Consider the following 24515-nt stretch of genomic DNA (forward strand, 5'->3'; position numbering starts at 1 on the left):
ACATCCTCCCGCCTGCACTCTGCGTCCTCACCGCTTTCCCCCTTCCCCACATCCTCCCGCCTGCACTCTGCGTCCTCACCGCTTTCCCCCTTCCCCACATCCTCCCACCTTTGTGGATCAACATGGCAGCTGAGTATTTCTGGCTTCCGGTGACAGAAGCTCACATGACCATGATCCTTCTAAAAGCTGACACTCCTGGTCAAAGTCACCAATTCTCCCTCCACAGGAGCCCAGCACAGAAAGGGTACCATCCACGTGCAGAATCCTCACTCCCCAAGAGCGGGCATTGGTCAGGAGGCTGCTGCTGCCCCCACTGCCTCCTCCACTGATGCTCCCCTGAAATTACAACACAGAGTCAGGTAGGAGCAGAGACTCCCCAAGGCCTGAAAGTGAAGGGGACAGATAGAAATTGCTTCTGGGAGGCCTGAGTCATCCATGGGAGGGACTGCAGGGAGGCAGGTAGGAGAGAGAGTACAGTGCCCAGAGAGTCCATCCCAACCCTCAGGAAGACATCCTGTCCTCCACATGGCCACATTGGGAGAGGAAGGACCACTGGTCTGCCTATACATTGTGCTCTGGCCACCTCGTGACCAGGAAGGAACAGATGCTTCTGAGAGAGCTGTTCGTTGGGAGGGCCTCTGCGAGGAAAGCTCTCAGCACAGTAAGTACACAACAAACATGGTGACCATCATCCTCATTGAGCATGAAACTATGCTAGCTGCAGATCTTCCCCCTCCACTGGCTCAGTCCAGCAGCACCACCTCCCCCATCACAGCCATGTACCCCTCCTGATGTCACCAGCATGACTCTTCTCACAAGATCACCTTAACTCCTCCTCCTGCCACTAAACTTGAACAGCCCTGGATTTTCACACAAGGAATAAAGAGTTACTTGTTTTTTGTTTTTTTTTTTGAGACAGAGTCTAGCTCTATCGCCCAGGCTGGAGTGCAGTGGCACAATTTCGGCTCACTGCAACCTCCACCTCTCAGGTTCAAGCGATTCTTCTGCTTCAGCCACCTGAGTAGCGGGGACTACAGGTGCGTGCCACCACACCCTGCTAATTTTTCGGTAGAGATGGGGTTTCGCCATGTTGGCCAAGCTGGTCTTGAACTCCTGGCCTCAAGTGGTCCACCCACCTCAGCCTCCCAAAGTGCTGGGATTATAGGCGTGAGCCACCACACCCAGCCTAGAGTTACTTGTAAAAGAAGTCTGGCTTCTGTACCCAGCAACCCTGTCCCGCCACATCCCACACCCCCACAGTTCTCTTGGTAGGCTCCAGAGTTGGAGGTGGCTCTGGCTTCAACACTTACTCTCTAGGTGAATGGCTAAATAACTTGTCTGAGCCTCCACTACCTGATGTAGAAGAAGGAAATAATGACAATACTACATATCGCAGAGTGTGCATTTTGTGTGGGTGCTTCAGAAGAACCTGGGAAGAAGAGTGAAATCCCTCCCTATGCTGGAGACCACCCGCTCTGTCCCATCTTGCCCCAGCTCACCTGGTTTCTGATGGCCTTCTGCAGCAGCTCCTTCCCTCTGCTTAGAGGCACCTGACAGGGACAGAAGAGCAGTGAGGTCTGCTGTTAGGCCACCTGTGCACTGAAAGATGTTTACACAGGAGCTGGTGAGGGGTTATGTCTTGGGGTTATGTCCCTCGGAAAGCTGGGAGCAGTGACAACTGAGGATTGGTAGAAATGAGAGCCTAGAAAACGTTTAGGAGGTAAAGGTAAAGCCACAGGAAATTTAGGTCACCCTGAGGTGGCAGCCTGAACCTGGTGGAGAGAAGGGCACTCTGAATTCACTGAGATCCAATTGTTACAAATGTCCTGAGACCCTCTTTAAGAGTCTCTGCGCCCTCCAGGAGATAATGAAAGCAAATGTTTCACTTTAGAAATTTTTGCTCGTAGGAGGTCCCATCTGTCATCACGATGCCAACAGTGTATGTTCATGGACATTTTAATATTAATATGTTAGACAAAATAAGAATGTAAGCCTAGAGGGGAAAAGCCATATTCCATTTTAAATCAAACACATAACAGGTGTATTGTCCAAACTCTTGGCCCTTCATACATGCAAGCAAGGAAGAAGGGAATGGCTGCCTACTCAGGGTACTCCTGCCCAAGCGCAGACCAATCCCAACACGTCTTCTCTGGTTTATGAAGACTCTCCTCTGGTTTCTAAACCTCTGACTTTCAAGTCCCATAAAAACTGACATAAGGCATAAAAGGGTAGCATGGGGGATAGTGTGTTGCTGAGGTGTTTAGATCCAGAGCTATGATAAAATATTCTCAGTCCCTGAATTCAAATGAGAGATTAAATTAATCCAGATGAAATTAAAACCAGAGACTGCCTTAAAAGGCTCACCAAAGCCTACTTCCTTTGTTTACACAGCATACCTTTCCTACATGAGGTTCTTACCAAGTCAACGGGTTTCCGTGAAGGCCTGGGGTGGCTGCCTTTTGGATCAACCATGGCCGATGTTTCCACTCTGACCTCACTGGGGCTAGGGCTAGGGCAGCCTCTGTGGCTTTTCCCACTGCTCTCTGCCTTTACTTCTCTGCGGCTGGACACGATGTAACTTACTTCTTTGCTCAGAAAACCCTCAATTACCTGAAACCAGATCACAGAGGTGGCTGAAAACCAAAAAGCAAATGCAGAATTGTCAATATAAAGAGGCTGGAGAAGGAAATCTTGGCTGCCAGGAGTTCCAGAATCGATGTCTTTAAATAGACTAAATGCAGTTTCATACCAAGTTCCTAAGAAGACATCATCCTGAAATCTAATGGTGTGGGGGTGTGTGTGTGTGTGTGTGTGTGTGTGTGTGTGTGTATTACAGGTTTTGTCTCCAGGACTGCTGCCCCTGACCCAGTGGCAGAAGGCTGCGGGCTTTGAGTTCTATGAGCAGTTTGAGTTTGCATGCAGCAAGAACACACTGAAAGGAAAGGAAAGGATTAAGACTAGATTGTGTAAGCCGTGATTTTTCTGTGTAAGACACACTGGGGACCAGGTGTGGTGGCTGATGCCTGTAATCCTAGCACTGTAGGAGGCTGAGGTGGGAGGATCACTTGAGGTCAGGAGTTCAAGACCTGCCTGGGCAACATAGCAAGATCCTGTCTCTAAAATTTTTTTTTTTTTTTAATTAGCTGGGTGTTGTTACATGCACCTATAGTCCTAGCTACTTGGGAGTCTGAGGCAGGAGCATCACTTGAGCCCAGTAGTTCAGTGATGCAGTGAGCTATGACTGCACTACTACACTCCAGCTTGGGGAGTGAAATCCTGTCTCTAAAAAAAAAGAAAAAAAAAGGCTAAAATGGCTTATTTTATGTTATATACACTTTACCACTATTAAAAAAAATTAGTTATGAATTGAAGGATTACATTTACCTTTTTTTTTCTTTTCTTTTTTTGAGACAAGGTCTCACTTTGTCTCCCAGGCTGTAGTGCAGTGGCGTGATCTCGGCTCACTCTAATCTCCACCTCCCGGGTTCAAGCAATTCTCCTGCCTCAGCCTCCCAAGTAGCTGGGACAACAGGTGTGTCCCACCACACTGGCTAATTTTTGTATTTTTAGAAGAGATGGGGTTTCACCATGTTGGCCAGGCTGGTCTGGAACTCCTGACCTCAAGTGATCTGCCCACCTTGGCCTCCCAAAGTGTTCGGATTACAGGTGTGAGCCACCGTGTCTGATCACATCTACCTTTTTTTCGTCACCAGACTGGAGTGCAGTCATGCGATCTCAGCTCACTGCAACCTCCGCCTCCCAGGTTCAAGCGATTCTCCTACCTCAGCCTCCCGAATAGCTGAGACTACAGGCGCGTGCCACCACGCCCAGCTAATTTTTGTAATTTTAGTAGAGATGGGGTTTCACCATGTTGGCCAGGATGGTCTCGATCTCTTAACCTTGTGATCTGCCCGCCCTGGACTCCCAAAGTGCTGGGATTACAGGTGTGAGCCACCGTGCCTGGCTGCATCTACCTTTTTTAATACAGCAAAAGCAAATGCTAGAGGGTAGGAGTAGGGCAATCAATGATTATCCTATATAAATATAGGAGATTGTTAATGACCATATATTCCTCCTCCCATCCCAGTATACCCACTCCTTTGCAATATGACTTTGCTCTTCCTGCCATTAGGAGGTGGGACCTACCTTTTTATGCCCTTCAATCTGACTCGATTGGACCAATAGAACATGTAGAAATTATGATGTGAGTTCTGGAGCCTAGGCCTCAGAGGCCTTAGCTTCCTGCCTCACTTTCTGGGAAGGTGGCCTTGAGACCACCATGTTAAATCAGCTAGTCTAGCTTATTGCATATAGTTATGATAACTGACACAGAGTGCCAGATGTGTGAGTGAGGCCATCTTGGTCTTTCCAGCCCAGGTGACCATCCAGCTGAATCCAGCCTCAGGAGTGAGCCCTGCTGAAACCACCAGATAAACCACCCAGCCAACCCACAGCATAATGAGAAATAATAAATTGTTGTTTTGGCCAGGTGTGGTGGCTCATGCCTGTAATCCTAGCACTTTGGGAGGCCAAGGCAGGAGGATCACCTGAGGTCAGGAGTTTGAGACCAGCCTGGCCAACATGGTGAAACTTCGTCTTCACTAAAAGTACAAAAAAAAAAAAAAAAAAAAAAAAAAAATTAGCCGGGCATGGTGGCAGGCACCTGTAAACCCAGCTACTCTGGAGACTGAGGAAGGAGAATCACTTGCACCTGGGAGTCGAAGGTTGCAGTGAGCCAAGATCGCACCATTGCACTCCAGCCTGGGCATCAAGAGCGAAACTTTGTCTAAAAATAAATAAATAAATAGAAAATAAATTGTTGCTTTAAGCCCAAGTAGGGTTGGTGTTTTACATAGCAAAGGCTAAATGACAGAAAGGACTAAAAGTTCAAAATGTAATTATGGGCCAGTTTGGTTATATAATCCTCATTCTATCCATCCTCACCACTGAGTTTCTGCAGTCCTGAGTTTCTGGGTTTGACAGCAAAGAGCCTCTCCATTCCAAGCCCTATTCATCCAGTTTCCCCAGTTATTAGTCTCTTTTGGGTCAAGCACTATCATGCTGTTTTCTTTTTTTTTTCTTTTTGAGACAGAATCTTGCTCTGTTGCCCAGGCTGGAGTACAATGGCACAACTTTGGCTCACTAGAACCTCTGCCTCCTGGGTCCAAGCGATTGTTGTGCCTCAGCCTCCCGAGTAGCTGGGACTACAAGTGCGTGCTACCATGCCCTGCTAATTTTTTTATATTTTTAGTAGAGACAAGGTTTCATCATGTTGGCCAGGCTGGTGTAGAACTCCTGACCTCAGGTGATCTGCCCACCTCAGCCTCCCAAAGTGGGATTACAGGCGTGAGCCACTGAGCCTAGCCTAAATATATATATGGTTTTTTTTTTTTTTTTTGAGACGGAGTCTTCCTTTGTTGCCCAGGCTGGAGTGCAGAGGCACGATCTTGGCTCACTGCAACCTCCACCTCCCGGTTTCAAGCAATTCTCCTGCCTCAGCCTCCCGAGTAGCTGGGATTACAGGCGCATACCACCACACGCGGCTAATTGTTGTATTTTCAGTACAGATGGTGTTTCACCATGTTGGCCAGGCTGGTCTTGAACTCTTGGCCTCAAGTGATCCGCCCGCCTCGGCCTCCCAAAGTGCTGGGATTACAAGTGTGAGCCACCGTGCCTAGCCCCTAAAAATATTTTAATGGAATCAAATATAGCAAATGCTTTTTACTCAAAGTTGTTCACCTGTGTTATTTCTAAACGCTAAAAATTATTAAGAGTCTAAATGTCCACAGAGCAACAGTTAAGTAAATTAATAATCCACTCAAAAGAATATTATATTCCCACCGCAAATGATGCATATGAAGGGCAATAATGGTAGAAAAGTGCTAACGCTTTAAGGTTATGGGTAAAAAATTGATAATAAAAATGTACTAACACCAGCTGGATGCTGTGGCTCATGCCTGTAATCCTAACATTTTGGGAGGCTGAGGTGGGGGGATTGCTTGACGCCAAGAGTAAAAGACCAACCTGACCAACATAGCGAGACTCTGTCTCTAAAATTAAAAAAAAAAGTACTCATGATCATAGCTAGAAAAAAAATAAGCATTGCCCTGCCCCTCCCAGCCCTGCCCTCAGCTCCCTCTTGCAGGCAACTGGGTAAGGCAAAAATAAATAAATAAATAAATAAATAAATAAATAAAAAAGGGCCGGGTGCGATGGCTCACACCTGTAATCCCACCACTTTGGGAGGCTGAGGTGGGTGGATCACCTGAGGTCAGAAGTTCGAGACCAGCCTAACCAACATGGAGAAACCCCGTCTCCACTAAAAATACAAAATTAGCCAGGCATGGAGGTGCATGCCTGTAATTGCAGCTACTTGGGAGGCTGAGGCAGGAGAATTGCTTGAACCCGGGAGGTGGAGGTTGCAGTGAGCTGAGATCGCACCATTGCACTCCAGCCTGGGCAACAAGAGCAAGACTCCGTCTCAAAAAAAAGAAAGAAAAAGGGCCAGTAGCAGTGGCTCAGGCCTGTAATCCCAGTACTTTGGGAGGCTGAGGTGGGAGGATTACTTGAATCCGGGAGGTCGTGACCGGTCTGGGGCAACATGGCGACACTCTGCCTCTACAAAAAATACAAAAATGAGCAGGGCATGGTGGCGAGCACCTGTAGTCCCAGCTACAGGGAGACTGAGGCGGGAGGATCACCTGAGTCTGGGGAGGTTGAAGCTGTAGTGAGCCATGACCGCACTCCTGCATTCTAGCCTGTGTGACTAAATGTGGCCCCCTCTTAAAAAAAAAAAAAAAAAAAAAAAGAAGCACAAAAAAACAAAGGCAGTTGGCCGGGCGCGGTGGCTCACGCCTGTAATCCCAGCACTTTGGGAGGCCGAGGCGGGCGGATCACGAGGTCAGGAGATCGAGACCATCCTGGCTAACACAGTGAAACCCCGTCTCTACTAAAAATACAAAAAATTAGCCGGGCGTGGTAGTGGGCGCCTGTAGTCCCAGCTACTCGGGAGGCTGAGGCAGGAGAATGGCGTGAACCCGGGAGGCGGAGCTTGCAGTGAGCCGAGATCGCGCCACTGCACTCCAGCCTGGGCGACAGAGCGAGACTCCGTCTCAAAAAAAACAAAACAAAACAAAACAAAACAAAAAAACAACAAAGGCAGGATGGAGGCAGAAGGTAGATGGGCATTACCAAGGGCTAGGAGTATCAAGGATATAGGTAGTTGCCCAAGCATATAGGGAGTGACTGATAATGGGTACAGGGTTTCCTTTTTGGGGTGATGAAAATGTTCTACAATTGACTATGCGATCATACAACTTACACATTTCTGTGAATATACTAAAAACCACTGAGCTGTGTACTTTAAATGGATGAATTTTATGACATGTGAATTATATCTAAATTAAGCCATTATGAGAGGAAGGGAGGAAAGAAAAATAATTAAAAATGCTGGTTGTCACTTGGAGTAGTTCCATGTTCTCTAAAATTTCTAGAGTGAACAGATAATATGTTTATTTATTTTAACATTATTTTTGAGACAGGGTCTTGCTCTGTCATCCAGGCTGGAGTGTAGTGGTGCAATCATAGCTCACTATAGCCTCAAACTCCTGAGCTCAGATAATCCTCCCAGCTTAGCCTCCTGAGTAGCTGGACTATAGGCATGTGCCACTGCCCCCAGCTAATTTTTTTTTTTTTTTTTTGAGATGGAGTCTCGCTCTTGTTGCCCAGGCTGGAGTGCAATGGCGTGATCTCGACTCACCGCAGCCTCCGCCACCTGAGTTCAAGTGATTCTCCTGCCTCAGCCTCCTGCATAGTTGGGATTACAGGCATGTGCCGCCACACCCGGCTAATTTTGTATTTTTAGTAGAGACAGGGTTTCTCCATGTTGGTCAGGCTGGTCTCAAACTCCTGACCTTAGGTGATCTGCCCACCTGGGCCTCCCAAAGTGCCGGGATTACAGGAGTAAGCCACCGTGCCCGGCAGCTATAATTTTATTTTTCGTAGAGATGAGGTCTCACTATGTTGCCCAGGCTGGTCTCAAACTCCTGGACTCCAGCAATCCTCCCACCTCAGCCTCCCAAAGTGTTGAGATCACAGGTATGAGCCACCACAACTGGCCATTAAGTTTCCTTTTTTTTGGCTGGGCACGGTGGCTCATGCCTATAATCCCAGCACTTTGGGAGGCCGAGGCGGGAGGATCACGAGGTCAGGAGATCAAGACCATCCTGGCTAACACGGTGAAACCTCGTCTCTACTAAAAATACAAAAAAAATTAGCCGGGCGTGGTGGTAGGCGCCTGTAGTCCCAGTTACTTGGGAGGCTGAGGCAGGAGAATGGCATGAACCCACGAGGTGGAGCTTTCAGTGAGCTGAGATGGCGCCGCTGCACTCCAGCCTGGGTGACAGAGCGAGACACTGTCTCAGAAAAAAAAAAAAAAAAAGTTTCTCTTTTTTTTGAGACAGGGTCATGCTGTGTCACCCTGGCTGGACTGCCTCCCGGGGCTCAAGCGAGTCTCATGCCTCAGCCTACTGAGTAACCGAGACTACAGGCATGTGCCACTGTACCTGGCTAATTTTTGTATTTTTAGTAGAGACAGGGTTTTGCCATGTTGGCCAGGGTGATCTAAACTCCTGGGCTCAAGTGATCCACCTGGCTCGGCCTCCCAAAGTGCTAGGATTACAGGTGTGAGCCACCGCACCCAGCCTTTTTTTGAGACAAGGTCTCACTCTGTTGCCCAGGCTGGAGTGCAGTGGTGCAAGACCTCGACTTCAGCTCACTGTAACCTCCGCCTTTTGGGCTCAAGTGATCCTCCTACCTCAGCCTCCCAACTACAGTCATGCACCACCACACCCGCTTAATTTTTTGTATGTTTTGTAGAGACGGGCTCTCGCCATGTTGCCAGGCTGATCTTGAACTCCTGGACTCAAGTGATCTGTCCTCCTCAGCCTCCCGAAGTGCTGGGAGGACAGTCATGAGCCACTGTGCCCAGCCTAAGTTTCTAATAAGGAAAAAGATTTATCTTTATTTTTTGAAGGTTATTTATTTATCATTATTTTTTTTTGATACAGAGTCTCGCTCTGTCTCCCAGGCTGGAGTGCAGTGGTACAATCTCGGCTTATTGCAAACTCCGCCTCCCAGGTCCAAACAATCCTCCTGCCTTAGCCTCCTGAGCAGCTGGGACTATAGGCGCCCACTATGATGCCTGGCTAATTTTCATTATTTTTAGTAGAGACAGGGTTTCGTCATTTAGGCCAGGGTAGTCCCTAACTCCTGACGTCAAGTAATCCACCTGCCTTGGCCTCCCAAAGTGCTGGGATTACAGGTGTGAGCCACTGCGCCTGGCCAAAAAAATGGTTTATATTTAAAATTGCTTTCAGAAATGTAGTGAGACCGCTGAAAATACCTGGAAACTGCTGGGTGTGGTGGCTCATGCCTGTAATCCCAGCACTTTGGGAGGCCGAGGTTGGCAGATCATGAGGTCAGGAGTTCAAGACCACCCTGGCCAACAAGGTGAAACCCCATCTCTACTAAAATACAAAAAATTAGCCAGACGTGGTGGTGTGTGCCTGTCATCTCAGCTACCTGGGAGGTTGAGGCAGGAGAATTGCTTGAACCCGGGAGGCAGAGGTTGCAGTGAGCTGAGATCACGCCACTGCACTCCAGCCTGGGTTATAGAGCAAGACTCTGTCTCAAAAAAGAAAATACTTGGAAACCACAGATATAATCCCCATCCAACTCCTGCTCTAAGCCTGCAAAGGCACATGGCATCACAGGAGAAGAGCAGGTTACCTACCCCACCCAGTTGCTGAATGGCCCCCGTCAAAAACTGGAGATTCTTGCCAGCAGGCAGATCCAAGTAAAAGGACTTTCCAGAAAAGGGATGCTTCCTGGCACCTGGTGAGTTCTTCTGGCATTTTCCTAGACACCTGGAAACTCCTAGAAAACAATAAAGAGGAGCAAAGTAAGAAGCTTGAAAAGAGAGTCCTGAAGCCAGGTGGCCCTCACTGACAGCTCAGTCTGTGTGCTATAATAGCACAGACTAGACCCTGGGCACACACAGACAGCTGTGAAGCCAATGCCCCTACCCTCAGAAGCTCAGATGTGGTGAAATTGGAACCTTCCAAACAAGATAATAAGCAAACAAGGCTTGCTGACTTCTTCACTTCTTCCTTAGAATCTAAATCTAGGGAAGCCATTTAAGTAAAAAGAAATTAGACAGATCCCCAAACCAGACATTGGGGGGCTGCAGTGAATAGTAAGCTAGGGAAAAGAGGGCCGAGATTCACACGGGGGTGCCAGGCAGGAGGATGCTTTCTAGCTGTGCTGAGTGAGTCACTGCCTGCCCTGTTGCCAGTGCCCAGCCCCTAACCAGAGTCAGCAGGGTAACATCATGGCAGTGTTGCCGCCTAGCTTAGGGCGAATATGCATGTGTATTCGAGACAGATAAGAGGAAAAGGGGACAGTGAACTTGTTGGCTCCTGAATGGGCCTACTTCCCAACCTCTGCATTTGGTAACTTAGGTAATTATAACTCAAAAAGACAGCTCTTGAAAAACAACAAGAGTGTGTGTGTGTGTGTGTGTGTGTGTGTGTGTGTGTGTAGGGTAAGGGGACAGTGAACTTGTTGGCTCCTGAATGGGCCTACTTCCCAACCTCTGCATTTGGTAACTTAGGAAATTATAACTCAAAAAGACAGCTCTTGAAAAACAACAAGACAAAGAGTGTGTGTGTGTGTGTGTGTTGGAGAGCACAGAATGCTGCTGCAAATGGAGAGTGAATGAGCCCATATTCCAGGGGCTTTGCACCATAGTGGGGTCGTTTCCTTTTTTTTTTTTTTCCCTTTTGAAACGGAGTTTCGCTCTTGTTGCCCAGGCTGGAGTGCAATGGCACAATCTCGGCTTATCGCAACCTCCTTCTTCCAGGTTTAAGCGATTCACTTGCCTCAGCCTCCCCAGTAGCTGGGATTACAGGCATGCACCACCATGCCTGGCTAATTTTGTATTTTTAGTAGAGTCAGGGTTTCTCCGTGTTGGTCAGGCTGGTCGCAAACTCCCGACCTCAGGTGATCTGCTCGCCTCGGCCTCCCAAAGTGCTGGGATTACAGGCGCGAGCCACCACGCCTGGCCTGGGTTGTTTCCTCTTCTATGCAACCTCCAATCCCTAAACTCAGCGGAGGGACACACGAGATAGGGCATAAGCTTTTGATCTTCCTTCGAGCAGCACATTACCAATCAGAGTGGCTAATGTCCCAAAGGGACATTTGTGTATAAGAAAACATGAGGCAACTGAAGAAAGCAAGTACTACCAAAGAAACTTTATCTGGTATAGATTGTCTATCTGTCATAATAATGAACCAGATAGGAAAAAGAAAAACCATTGAAGTATAATAAATATCCTCAAAAAGGCTAGGGAGGATACAGGAAAACATAAAGCAGGAACAGCAGTTAAAGAAAAGAATTAGGCCGGGCACAGTGGCTCATACCTGTAATCCCAGCACTCTGGGAAGCCGAGGTGGGCACATTACTTGAGGCCAGGAGTTCGAGACCAGCCTGGGCAACATGGCAAAACGCTGCCTCTACTAAAAATAGAAAAATTAGCTGGGCATGGTGGTGCACACCTGTAATCCCAGCTACTTGGGTGGCTGAGGCACAAGAATTGCATGATCCCGGGAGGCAGATGTTGCAGTGAGCTGAGATCACGCCACTGCACTCCAGTCTGGGTGACAGAGGGAGATTCTGTCTCAAAAAAGGTGGGGGGAAAGAATTAGTTGGAGATAATGGACATGAAAAACATAGTATTTTTAAAATCTTGGCCAGGTGCTGTGTTTCACACCTGTATCCCAGTACTTTGGGAGGCTGAGGCAGGTGGATCACTTGAGATAAGGACTTCGAGACCAGCCTGGCCAACATGGTGAAACCCCGTCTCCACTAAAAATACAAAAAATAACCGGGCGTGGTGGTTCACGCCTGTAATCCCAGCTACTCGGGAGGCTGAGGCAGGAGAATTGTTTGAACCCAGGAGGTGGAGGTTACAGTGAGTTAAGAGTTAAGATTACACTACTGCATTCAAGCCTGGGAAAGCAAGCGAGATTGACTTAAAAAAAAAAAAAGCCAGATAATAGCAAGTGTTGGTGAGGATATGAGAAACTGGAACCCTCATATACTTCTGGAGGGAATGTGGAATCGTGCAGTCACATTGGAAAACCATGTGTTAGTTTCTCAAAAGGTTAAACACAGAGTTACCGTATGACCCAGCAATTTTACTCCTAGGTATATCCTTGAGAAATGAAAACACAGCCACATGAAAACTTGTAAATGAATGCTTATAGCAATATTAATCATATAGCCAAAAAGTGGAGTCTTTCCCATCTTGCAAGATGATGGATGAGAAAGCTGAGAAGCCAGATACTAAAGAGAAGAAACCTAAGGCCAAGAAAGCTGATGCTGGTGGCAAGGTGAAAAGGGGCAACCTCAAGGCTAAAACATCCAAGACAGGGAAGCCCCATTGCAGCCGCAATCCTGTCCTTGTCAGAGGAATTGCAGATATTCCCGATCTGCTATGTATTCCAGAAAGACCATGTCCAGGAAGAAGTACTCAGCTGCTAAATCCAAGGTTGAAAAGAAAAAGAAGTTTCTTGCAACTGTTACAAAACCAGTTGGTGTTGACAAGAACAGTGGTACCCAGGTGGTTAAACTTCACAAAATGCCTAGATATTACCCTACTGAAGATGTGCCTCTAAAGCTGTTGAGCCATGGCAAAAGAAACCCTTCAGTCAGCATGTGAGAAAACTGCGATCCAGCATCACCTCCAGGACGATTCTGATCATCACCACTGGGCGCCACAGAGGCGAGGGTGGTTTTCCTGAAGCAGCTGGTCTTGGGACTGGACCTCTGGTCCTCAATCAAGTTCCTCTACGAAGAACACACCAGAAATTCGTCATTGCTACCTCAACCAAAATTGGTAGCAGCAATGTAAAAATTGCAAAACGTCTTACTGGTGCTTACTTTAAGAAGGTGTGGAAGCCTAAACACCAGGAAGGTGAGACCTTTGACACAGAAAAAGAGAAATAGATTACAGAGCAGCGCAAGACTTATCAGAAAGCTGTGGACTCACGTTTTACAAAAAAATCAAAGCTTTCCTCAGCTCCAGGGCTACCTGTGATCTGTGTTTGCCCTAACGAATGGAATTTATCCTCACAAACTGTTGTTCTGAATTTCTTAAGAACCTAATAACTGATAACATTTTGTTTGTGTCTCTTAAAAAAAAAGTGGAAACTCATATGTCCATCTGATGAATGGATAAACAAAATGTGGTATATCCATATAATGGAACACTACTCAACAATGAAAAGGAATGATGTACTGACACATGGCACCACATGGATAAACTGCAAAAGCATTATGCTAAGTGAAAGAAATCAGTCACAAAAGACTACATATTTTATGACTCTATTTATATGAAATGTCCAGAAGAGGCAAATTTATAGAAACAGAAAGTACATTAGCAGATGACTAGGGCTGGGGAGTCAGGAGAAATTTGGGAGTGGCTGCTAATGGGTATTCTTTTTTGGAGGGAGAAAAGTGCTCTAAATTGACTGTGGTGATGGTTGCCCAATTCTGTGAACATACTAAGTCACTGAATTGTACGCTTTATATGGATGAATTGTGTGGTGTGTGAACTATAACTCAAAAAAGCTGTTAAGAAAAAAAAAATAGGACAGGCGTGGTGGCTCATGCTTCTAATCCTAGCACTTTGGGAGGCCGAGGCGGATGGACAATGAGGTCAGGAGATCAAGACCATCCTGGCCAACATGGTGAAACCCTGTCTCTACTAAAAATACAAAAATTAGCTGGGCATGGTGGCACGTGCCTGTAATCCCAGCTACTTGGGAGGCTGAGGCAGGAGAAATGCTTAAGCCAGGGAGTTGGAGGTTTCAGTGAGCCAAGATCGCGCCACTGCACTCTAGTCTGGCAACAGAACAAGACTCCGTCTCAAAAAAAAAAAAAAAAATTTATTTATTTTGAGACGGAATCTCACTCTGTCACCCAGGCTGGAGTGCAGTGGCGCGATCTTGGCTCACTACAACCTCTGTCTCCCGGGTTGAAGTGATTCTTCTGCCTGAGCCTTGAGTAGCTGGGATTACAGGCATGCGGCACCAAAGCCAGCTCTAAAAGAAAAACAATTTAAATTTCAGTATTTGCACAGTCTCAAAGTATCTTCCTGTAAGATAGTTATTAATTACAGAAGGCAAAACAGTAACTTCTCAGTGGAAAAACCTAGCAGACACCACTTTTAATCAAGGGATCAAAGTTAATGAGATTTATCTTATCTTCATCATGTGCCTCCTGATAACATACTGGAGAGGGGATAACATCACTTCTGTGCCAAAAATGCTTTAGCTGAATTCAATCATGTGGACGTACCAAACAAACCCAAATTTAGAGGTGACTTCAAAAGTACTGAGGTCATCAAAGACAAAGAAAGAATGAGGACCTCCTCTCAGGAGGAGACTAACGAGATATAATTAAAAGCAATGTGTAACCTTTTTTTTTTTTTTTTTGAGATAGAGTCTTGCTCTGTTGTCCAGGCTGGAGTGCAGTGGTGCAATCTCGGCTCACTGCAACCTCTGCCTCCCAGGTTCAAGCGATTCTCCTGCCTCAGCCTCCCAAGTAGCTGGGACTACAGGCGCACACCACCATGCCCAGCTAATTTTTGTATTTTTAGTAGAGACGGCCATGTTGGCCAGGATGGTCTTGATCTCTTGAACTCATGAACCGCCCGCCTCGGCCTCCCAAAGTGCCGGGATTACAGGCATGAGCCATCGTGCCCAGCTGCAACATGTAATCTTAAACCAGGACAAGAACATTGGGGGATAATTGGTAAAATGTGAATGAGATCTATAGATTAGTTAATAATATCAATATTAATTTCCGGATTTTCTTTTCTTTCTTTTTTTTGAGACAGGATCTCACTCTGTCACTCAGGCTAGAGTGCAGCGGTGTGATCATGGCTCACTGCAGCCTTGACCTCCTGGGCTCAAGGGATCCTCCCCGAGCCTCCTGAGTAGCTGGGATCACATGCACCACCATGTCACGCACCACCATACCTGGCGAATTTTTTTGATTTTCTGTAGAGACAAGATCTCACTATGTTGCCCATTCTGGACTTGAACTCCTGGGCTCAAGTGATCTTCTCACCTCAGCCTCCCAAAGTGCTGGGATTACAAGCATGAGCCAACACGCCTAGCCCCTTGGATTTTTTTTTTTTTTTTTTGAGACCAGGTCTTGCTTTGTACCCAGGCTAGAGTGCAGTGGCACGATCTCGGCTCAGTCCAACCTCTGCCTCCCGGATTCAAGTGATTCTCCTGCCTCAGCCTTCCAAGTAGCTGGGATTACAGGTGCCTGCCACTACATCCAGCTAATTTTTTTGTATTTTTAGTAGAGACAGGGTTTCACCATATTGGCCAGGCTGGTCTCGAAATCCTAGCTTCAAATGATTCCCCTGCCTTGGCCTCCCAAAGTGCTGGGATTACAGGCGTGAGCCACCACGCCTGGCCTGGATTTTTAAAATTGTACTATTATTACATAGATGTTAATATTTGGGGAAGCTGGGTAAAGAGTAGGAACCTTTGACTATTTTTGAAATTTTTTTATAACTGTGAAATTATTTTAAAATTAAAAACGAAAAGATCTATCCACATCAATAGATGAGCTAAATAGAACAGTGTGAGCTGGTAAATTAGGTTGAGTAACTCTTTCAGAAGGTATCACAAAGAGATAAATAAATGGACATCAGAGAATTTAAGAAATGCAGAGGATAGGGATAGAAATGTCAACAACACCAGAAGAGTTGCAAAGGGGGAAAAACAATGGAGAGAAGAAAATATTTGAAGAAATAATGATCCAGGCTTCTGAATAAATGTGGAAGATGAATACAAGAACTTCTGTTCTCTCTCCAAATCTCACTAAAGTGACAGAAAAAGAATAAAAATAGATAAAGAAACTGGCAAGAAGACAACAGGCAAGAGATGCTACAAAATGTTGGACGCTGGAAATTAGATGGGTGAGTGAAAAACAGACAGGAGATAAGAGAAGGCTAAATCCTAAGCCAACAAGAAGCAAGCTGATTAGAGCTGAAAGGCCCAATCAGAGGGACCATACAGAGTGGAATGCTAGAATGAAACAGTAGGCTAAAATACCAATTATTTTAAAGACTTTAAAAGGAATAGACTCTCAGAACCCTCTCCCACCCCAGCAGAAGACTAGAGCCGTGGTTCTTAACTGGGGAGATTTTTCCCCTCAGGGGATACTTAGCAACCTCTGGAAATGTTTTTGGCTGGCACAACTGGGAAGTGGGTGTGCTCCTGGCATCTAGCGGGTGGAGGCCAGGGATGCCACTTAGTATCTTACAAAGCACAGGACAACCTCAGAAAACAAAGAATTACTTGGCTCAAAATCTCAATAGTCTTGGGGCTGAAAAAATCCCTGGACTAGAGGAACATTGGGCACAGGTGAAAGCAAAGATAAAGCCCCAGTGAAAACATAGGGGATCAAAAGAATATCTGTATACTGAACAGTAAGACCTACAGATCTGTTGCCCCAGTGAGCTCCCAGAATGCTGACAAGCTTATACTTACCAGAGAGAGGTTTGGAGGACTCTTCTCTAGGGAACTGACTAGCTCAAGACAAAAACATACAAACTAGTGACAATTGAGGTCCCTCCCCCACAAAATTGCCAGGTCCCAGCTTACAATGAAGTCTATCAAGTTGACAACCCCTTCTCCTCACTCTTAAATATGAATAGGTAAACAAAGATCATCAGACATTTAAAGGAAGTTTCTAACAAGAAATTAGGCTAGACTGGGTGTGGTGGCTCACGTTTGTAATCCCAGCACTTTGGGAGGCCGAGGCGGGTGGATTACCTCAGATCGGGAGTTTAAGACCAGCCTGGCCAACATGGTGAAACCCCGTCTCTACCAAAAATACAAACAATTAGCCAGGTGTGGTGGCATGCACCTGTGGTCCTAGCTACTTGGGAAGCTGAGGCAAGAGAATTGCTTGAACCTGGGAGGGGGAGGTTGCAGTGAGCTGAGATCGCGCCATTGCACTCCAGCCTGGGAGACAGAGCAAGACTCTGCCTCAAAAAAAAAAAAAAAAAAAAGAAAGAAAGAAATTAGGCTAACAAACAGAAAAAAGAAGAGGAAATAGACATAATGTAGGAAGCAGAAGAAAACTAAAAAGAAACAAAAACAGTACAATTAACAACCAGGGAGAGGAAAGGGAATACATTATATCCATTAAGCACAACAAGACACTGTAAGAAAAGAAACACACAGAAAAGAAAAAGCTCTTGGAAATTTATAAATGTTATAGAAATTAAAAATTCAACCAAAATTGGAGATTAAGTTGTGGAAATTTTCTAGAGAACAGAATGAAAGACAGATGCAAAATGGGAGAGAAAAACAAGAAAACCGGCCGGGTGTGGTGGCTCACACCTGTAATCCCAGCACTTTGGGAGGCTGAGATGGGTGGATCACCTGAGGTCAGGAGTTTGAGACCAGCCTGGCTAACATGGTGAAACCCCATTTCTACTAAAAATACAAAAATTAGCCAGGTGGCGGATGCCTGTAATCCCAGCTACTTAGGAGGCTGAGACTGGAGAATCGCTTGAACTTGGGAGTCAGAGGTTGCAGTGAGCTGAGATTGCACCATTGCATTCCAGCCTGGGCAACAAGAGCAAAACTTCGTCTCAAAAACAAACAAACAAAAATCCGCAAGAAAATCAAAGGAAGAATCTATGAGATCTAATATCCAAACAATAAAAGTTCCAGAAACAGAAAAGAGAAAATAGAAGGGAGAAATATTATAGAAATAATGCTAAAAATTTCCCAGAACTAAAGAAAATGATGTTACAGATTGAAAGGTACCTGCTCCATAAATGAAAAAAGTCCCACATCAAGACACACTGTCATGGAATTTCAGAATACTGAAGAGAAAGACAGGATTTGACTTACATTGTAGCCAATACTGGAGACCAGCTAATGTAAAAGCCTTCCTATGGGAGCCTCTCTGAACCTATTCTGGTTTGGAGGCTGCCCATTAAAAAAAATAATAATAATAAGCTGGGCATGGTAGCTCACATCTGTAATCCCAGCACTTTGGGAGATTAAGGTGGGAGGATCACTTGAGCTCAGGACTTCAAGACCAGCCTGGGCAACAAAGTGAGACTCCACTTCTACAAAAAAATCAAAATTTAATAATTTTTGACAATAATAGCAATAGAAATAGCAAATATATATCGCTATGCACAATACATTCTCAACAGGTCTATAAAGAAGATAAAATTATTATACCTGTTTTACAGATAAGGAAACTGAGGCACAGAGAAATCTTGTATGTCCAAGATCATACTGTTAGTAAGGGGTAGAAATGGAATGAAGGATACCTCTTACTTGTTTAGTGAAAGTTAAAAACAAACACAAAAAACATACAGAGACTGTTACCACATTGGCATATAGATGGATAAATGTTGAGATAGTCTTGTCTAAATTTATACAGAATTTCAGGAAAGCCAAATATTGCTGTGGGGCTCCCCAAACTTATACTTCATTTTCAAAATTATTATTTATTTCAATAGCTTCTGGGGTACAGGTAGTTTTTGGTTACCTGGATGAGTTCTACAGTGAATTATGAGATTTTAGTGCACCTGTCACCCAAGCAATGTACACTGTACCCAATATGTAATCTTTTATCCCTCACCCCTCTCCTAACCTTCCCCCTCATCAAATCCCCAAAGTCCATTATATGACTTTGCATGTCTTTGCATCCTCACAGCTTAGCTCCCACTTACAAGTGAAAACTAAATGGTATTTGGTTTTCCATTCCTGAGTTACTTCACTTACAGTAATGGCCTCCAGCTCCATCCAAGTTGCTGCAGAAGACATTATTTTGTTCCTTTTTATGGCTGAGTAGTATTCCATGGTGTAAAAAATATAGAATTTAAAATACAGGAGATCCAACACAGGAAAGAGGCAAAAAGAATTCCACAGAATAATGAGGGGAGATCGGAGGATGAAATCAGTGCAATAGGCCTAGTACACAGCCAGGCCAGACTGGAGTACTAAAACGCTATGTCTCCAAGACAAATTGACAGATCCTCTGATGAGCTTGAAAGTATTGAGAGAAGGCCCATACTCTGGTGAAGAGTTTGGACCTGAATTAGTGATCCATACATAAAAAACAAAGAAAATCTCCTAGCTTATTATATAGCTCAGTGATGAATAACGTTTTGTTTGTTTGTTTTTTTGAGACGGAATCTTTCTCTGTCGCCCAAGCTGGGGTGCAGTGGCATGATCTCGGCTCACTACACCTCTGCCTCCCGGGTTCAAGTGATTCTCCTGCCTCAGTCTCCCAAGTAGCTGGGATTACAAGCGTGCACGACATCCTATTGATTTTTGTATTTTTAGTAGAGACAGGGTTTCACCATGTTGGCCAGGCTGGTCTCAAACTCCTAACCTCAGGTAATCCACCTGCCTCAGCCTCCCAAATTGCTGGGATTACAGGTGTGAGCCACCGCGCCTGGCCGAATAATGTTTACATAATGAAAATAATGTCGGCGGGGCGCGACGGCTCACACCTGTAATCCCAGCACTTTGGGAGGCGGAGGCAGGTGGATCACGAGGTCAGGAGATCAAGACCATACAGGCTAACACAGTGAAACCCCATCTCTACTAAAAAAAAACAAAAAATTAGCCGGGCCTGGTCATGGGCGCCTGTAGTCCCAGCGACTCCAGAGGCTGAGGCAGAAGAATGGCATGAACCCAGGAGGTGGAGCTTGTAGTGAGCCCAGATCACGCCACTGCACTCCAGCCTGGGCGACAGAGCAAGACTCTGTCTCAAAAAAAAAAAAAAAAAGTCAATACAAATGACTAAATCAAAATTACTACATATATACTGGGGAGATAAAAGGAAAGGTGGGAAATGCATGTGCGTTTGTGTGTGGTGCAGAGAAGTGGTAGGACAGAAAAAATCTTTATTGTCCATAGAAGACAGTCAATAGATATAATTCAAAATTGACTGGGCATGGTGGCTCATGCCTGTAATTCCATCACTTTGGGAGGCCGAGGTGGGCAGATCACTTGAGCCCAAGAGTTCAAGACCAGCCTGGGCAACACAGTGAGACCCCATCTCTATTAAAAAAAAAGAAGACAGGCCGGGTGTGGTGGCTCACACCTGTAATCCCAGCACTTTGGGAGGCTGAGGAGGGCAGATCGTGAGGTCAGGCAATCGAGACCATCCTGGCTAACATGGTAAAACCCCATCTCTACTAAAAATACAAAAAATTGGGCTGGGCGTGGTGGCTCATGCCTGTAATCCCAGCACTTTGGGAGGCTGAGACGGGTGGATCACGAGGCCAGGAGATCAAGACCATCCTAGCTAACACAGTGAAACCCCATCTCTACTAAAAAGACAAAAAATTAGCCAGTCATCGTGGCATGTGCCTGTAGTCCCAGCTACTTGGGAGGCTGAGGCAGGAGAATCGCTTGAACCTAGGAGGCAGAGGTTGCAGTGAGCCGAGACTGTGCCACTGCACTCCAGCCTGATGACAGAGTGAGACTGTCTCAAAAAAAAAAAAAAAAAAAGAAGACATAATTCAAAATGGAAAACAATTAAAACAGTATGAGCATATTATTACAGAAATAAGGTGGTAACTTCTAGAAGAAATAGTTAAAAGCTGTAAATGGCTGTTTCTTAGGAAGTGGGAATCAGACAGCCTGAAAGGGGATTAACTCTCATGCCTCCTGTTTTTTGTGAGAAACTTTGGCTTTTTTTTTTTTTCTTTTTTGAGATGGAGTTTCATTCTTGTTGCCCAGGCTGGAGTGCAATGGCGCAGTCTCGGCTCACTGCAACCTCCACCTCCTGGGTTCAAGCAATTCTCCTGATTCAGCCTCCCAAGTAGCTGGGATTATAGGAGCCTGCCACCACGCCAGCTAATTTTTTTTTTTTTGAGACAGTCTTGCTCTGTCGCCCAGGCTGGAGTGCAGTGGTGCAATTTTGCTCACTGCAAGCTCCGCCTCCCGGGTTCACGCCATTCTCCTGCCTCAGCCTCCCGAGTAGCTGGGACTACAGGTGCCTGCCACCATGCCCGGCTAGTTTTTTGTATTTTTAGTAGAGATGGGGTTTCACCATGGTTTCAATCTCCTGACCTCGTGATCCCCCTGCCTTGGCCTCCCAAAGTGCTGGGATTACAGGTGTCAACTACCACGCCCGGCTGTTTTTTGTATTTTTAGTAGAGACAGGGTTTCACCACGTTGGCCAGGCTGGTCTTGAACTCCTGATCTCAGGTGATCCACCTGCCTTGGCCTCCCAAAGTGCTGGGATTACAAGTGTGAGCCACCACACATGGCCTGCCTTTTAAGCTATGTCAAGAATCAAACAGGAAGCCAGGTGTGGAGACATGCACCTGTAGACATAGCTACTTGGGAGACTGAGGCAGGAGATTGGGAGACTGAGGCAGGAGAATTGCTTGCACCCAGGGCTTTGAGGCTGCAGTGAGCTATGATTGTGCCACTGTACTCTAGCCTGGGTAACAGAGCAAGTTCTTGTCTCTAAAATAAAATAATAATTTAAAAAAATTTAAAGAATCAAACTGGAGGCCAGGTGTGGTGGCTCACGCCTATAATCCCAGTACTTTGGGAGGCTGAAGCAGGTGGATCATGAGGTCGGGAGTTCAAGACTAGCCCGACCAACATGGTGGAACGCTGTTTCTAGTGAAAATACAAAAATTAGCCGGGCATGGTGGCGTGCTCCTGTAATCCCAGCTACTCAGGAGACTGAGGCAAAAGAATTGCTTGAATTCTGGAGGCAGAGGTTGCAGTGAGCCGAGATGGTGCCACTGCACTCCAGCCTGGGCGACAAAGCGAGACTCTGTCTCAAAAAAAAAAAAAAAAAAAAATCAAACTGGAATAAAAACGAAAATAAAAACCCTCTAAAATCCACACATTATCATCTTATAGTAAATTTTAAGAACAAATATAAAAATGTATAATCTAAAATATTGGGCTGGGTGCAGTGGCTCCCTCCTGTAATCCCAACACTTTGGGAAGCTGAGGAGGGTGATTGCTTGAGCCCAGGAGTTGAAGACCGGCCTGGGCAACATGGCAAAACCTCGTCTCTACAAAACAAACAACAAAAAAATTAGTTGGGCGTGGTGGTGAGTGCCTGCAGTCCCAGCTACCTGGGAGTCTGAGGTGGGAGGATCACTTGATTCCGGTGAGGCCGAACCTGCAGTGAGCCATGATTGCTCCACTGCACTCCAGCCTGGGTGCAAGACCTCAAAATAAATAAAATAAAACATTTTTTTCTTTCATCAATATAATCCACAGGTTCACATAATCTAAAACATCTAATGAGAAAAGGAGGTCACTTACAAAGCAGCAAGAATAAAAAAGAAATGCTGAAGAAAACAAGGAGAAAATACTGTAATTTTTCAATGTGTTGAAGGAAAAAAATTGACTTAAATTTTACTACAAGGCTGAAATAAATATATTCTTAGTTTATCACACAAAGCATCCTTTTGAAAACACTCTTGAAGTTCTCCAGAGAAACAGAAGGGGAAAAAAAAGCAACAAGAGATGGGAAGAATGAATAACTCAGTAAATGAAGTGGATTACTGTTTAAAAGGCAACAAGCCGATGGCATATCTGTTAACAATCCAGAAGTAAACTAGACGGTATTTTTTTTTCTTTTTTTTGAGACGGAGTCTCGCTCGGTCGCCCAGGTTGGAGTGCAGTGGTGCAATCTCGGCTCGCTGCAACCTCCGCCTCCTGGGTTCAAGCAATTTTCCTGCCTCAGCCTCCTGAGTAGCTGGGACTACAGGCACGCCTCACCACGCCCGCCTAATTTTTTGTATTTTTAGTAGAGATGGGGTTTCACTGTGTTAGCCAGGATGGTCTCAATCTCCTGACCTCGTGATCCGCCCGCCTTGGCCTCCCAAAGTGCTGGGATTACAGGCGTGAGCAGCCGCGCCCGGCCAACTAGATGGTATTAACTAAAGGGGCAGTACGGAGGGAAGTGCCATGTGCTAAAATACTTACCTAATTAGGTAGCAGTGTTTAACTTAAGGATTTTATTGTAAACAACTATGAATGTAATAATTTATATATTTAATAAGTCACTCTATCCTGACTCCACATCTGTCTGTTAATCTTGTTCATAATATGACTCTTACTTGACCTTTATCATGAATCCCAAAACGGTCTATGATGCTGCGTCCATACACACAAACACATAAAACCACTAAGTGGGCCGGGTGAAGTGGCTCACACCTGTAATCCCAGCATTTTGGGAGGCCTAGGCAGGAGGACTGCTTGAGGCCAGGAGTTTGAGACCAGCTTGGCCAACACAGCAAGACCCCATCCCAATAAATAAATAAAATGAATAAATAAGTACATAAAAACACTGAGTGATCGAAAACTCCAACAGGGCGAACATTTTTCGGTCTTCTCCAAGAGACCCTGGGGCAATTTTCACCTCACGTCCCTAGTTCTGTCCTGTTACCCACCTAGGTCCGGGGCCCGGAGCCTACTCTCAGCCATGGAACTCTCCAGCTCGAAGCAATCGTCTCCTGAGAAAGGACATAACAGCAACTCAACCATCTTCACCAACCCTTGGAACTTCCATGCCTCCCGCCCACTACTGTCTCCCAAAACGCGCACAGAAACGCGACTCCTGGGAACAGCAAGACTCAACTCCATTCCGACCTACATCCCGCGACTCCCGCCAGGCTCTTGCCCCTCATGCCCTCCGCCTCCTTTCAGACTCCGTTCAGTCAACGGCCGTGACCTCTTGGCCACCTCCTGTCCATCTCAATCTCCATACATCCCTCCAGGCTGTTGTCCCCTACGTTCCTCTGCCACCTTCATTCCTCGGTCCCCTCAACTCCTGTGGCTCCTTCCCGGCCCCTATACCCTCCTCAGCTTCGGCACCTACCCGCTGGTCAATTCCTAAGCCCCCTCCACGACCCCGCACCTCGCCTCAGCTATTAACGACCCCTTCCGCCTTTCTTTCTCCCCTTCCCGGCATCCGTACCCTTTCCCGGTTCGCTCATCAAATGCCGGCTCCTTCTCGGCCTCCGTACTCCTTCCTCAGAGGCCTCCGTATTACATTCGCGAGCTCCATGAGCTCTTCCCGATTCCACAGTCCTGGTTATCTCAGGGCAGCTACAGCATCAATCTCTTGGCGTTTTCGGCCGCGGCTGCAGTTTAAATTTACTGCCGGCTCCACCCCTAAAAGAAGGCCGTAGCTGCGAGATCCGCCCTACGGTGTCCTTGGAAGGACAATATTAGTTTCGCGATTCCTCTTTCCGTTCCCCCACCGCCTACGTCTTCTCAAACCGTCTCTTCATTTCTTGGCTCTTCACTGGCTAGACGGCTTTGCCCCTTAATGGCCCTCAAGTTGAGGACTAGTGGTCGCTTTTTAGTGATTCTTCACACTGAGCTGCATTGAAATTCCTAGA

General features: G+C 46.0%; 1 protein-coding gene across 7 annotated transcripts in view; it reads right to left on the reverse strand.

Annotated features, from left to right (window-relative positions):
* DBF4B (DBF4B-CDC7 kinase regulatory subunit) overlaps nucleotides 1–24335 on the reverse strand; it is a 44185-nt gene extending 19850 nt beyond the window's left edge. For 3 of the 7 annotated variants that reach the window (XM_063598988.1, XM_055101995.2, XM_008954550.4), the window contains exons 1-6: nucleotides 24089–24335; nucleotides 23562–23624; nucleotides 9794–9936; nucleotides 2419–2610; nucleotides 1500–1550; nucleotides 249–336 (exon numbers count right to left, since the gene is read on the reverse strand). In XM_063598988.1, coding sequence (XP_063455058.1) covers nucleotides 249–336; nucleotides 1500–1550; nucleotides 2419–2610; nucleotides 9794–9936; nucleotides 23562–23624; nucleotides 24089–24107 — 556 coding nt within the window. In that variant the 5' untranslated portion in view covers nucleotides 24108–24335. Of the gene's footprint in view, nucleotides 1–248; nucleotides 337–1499; nucleotides 1551–2418; nucleotides 2634–9793; nucleotides 9937–12716; nucleotides 12911–13003; nucleotides 13045–23561; nucleotides 23627–24088 lie in introns of those variants that run through there. The other 4 variants (XM_063598986.1, XM_034941686.3, XM_034941683.3 and 1 more) reach the window with 4 other exon arrangements.
* Nucleotides 24336–24515: the final 180 nt, after the last annotated feature.

The sequence above is a fragment of the Pan paniscus genome, chromosome 19, assembly GCF_029289425.2.
Source record: "Pan paniscus chromosome 19, NHGRI_mPanPan1-v2.0_pri, whole genome shotgun sequence".
Lineage (NCBI taxonomy): Eukaryota > Metazoa > Chordata > Mammalia > Primates > Hominidae > Pan > Pan paniscus.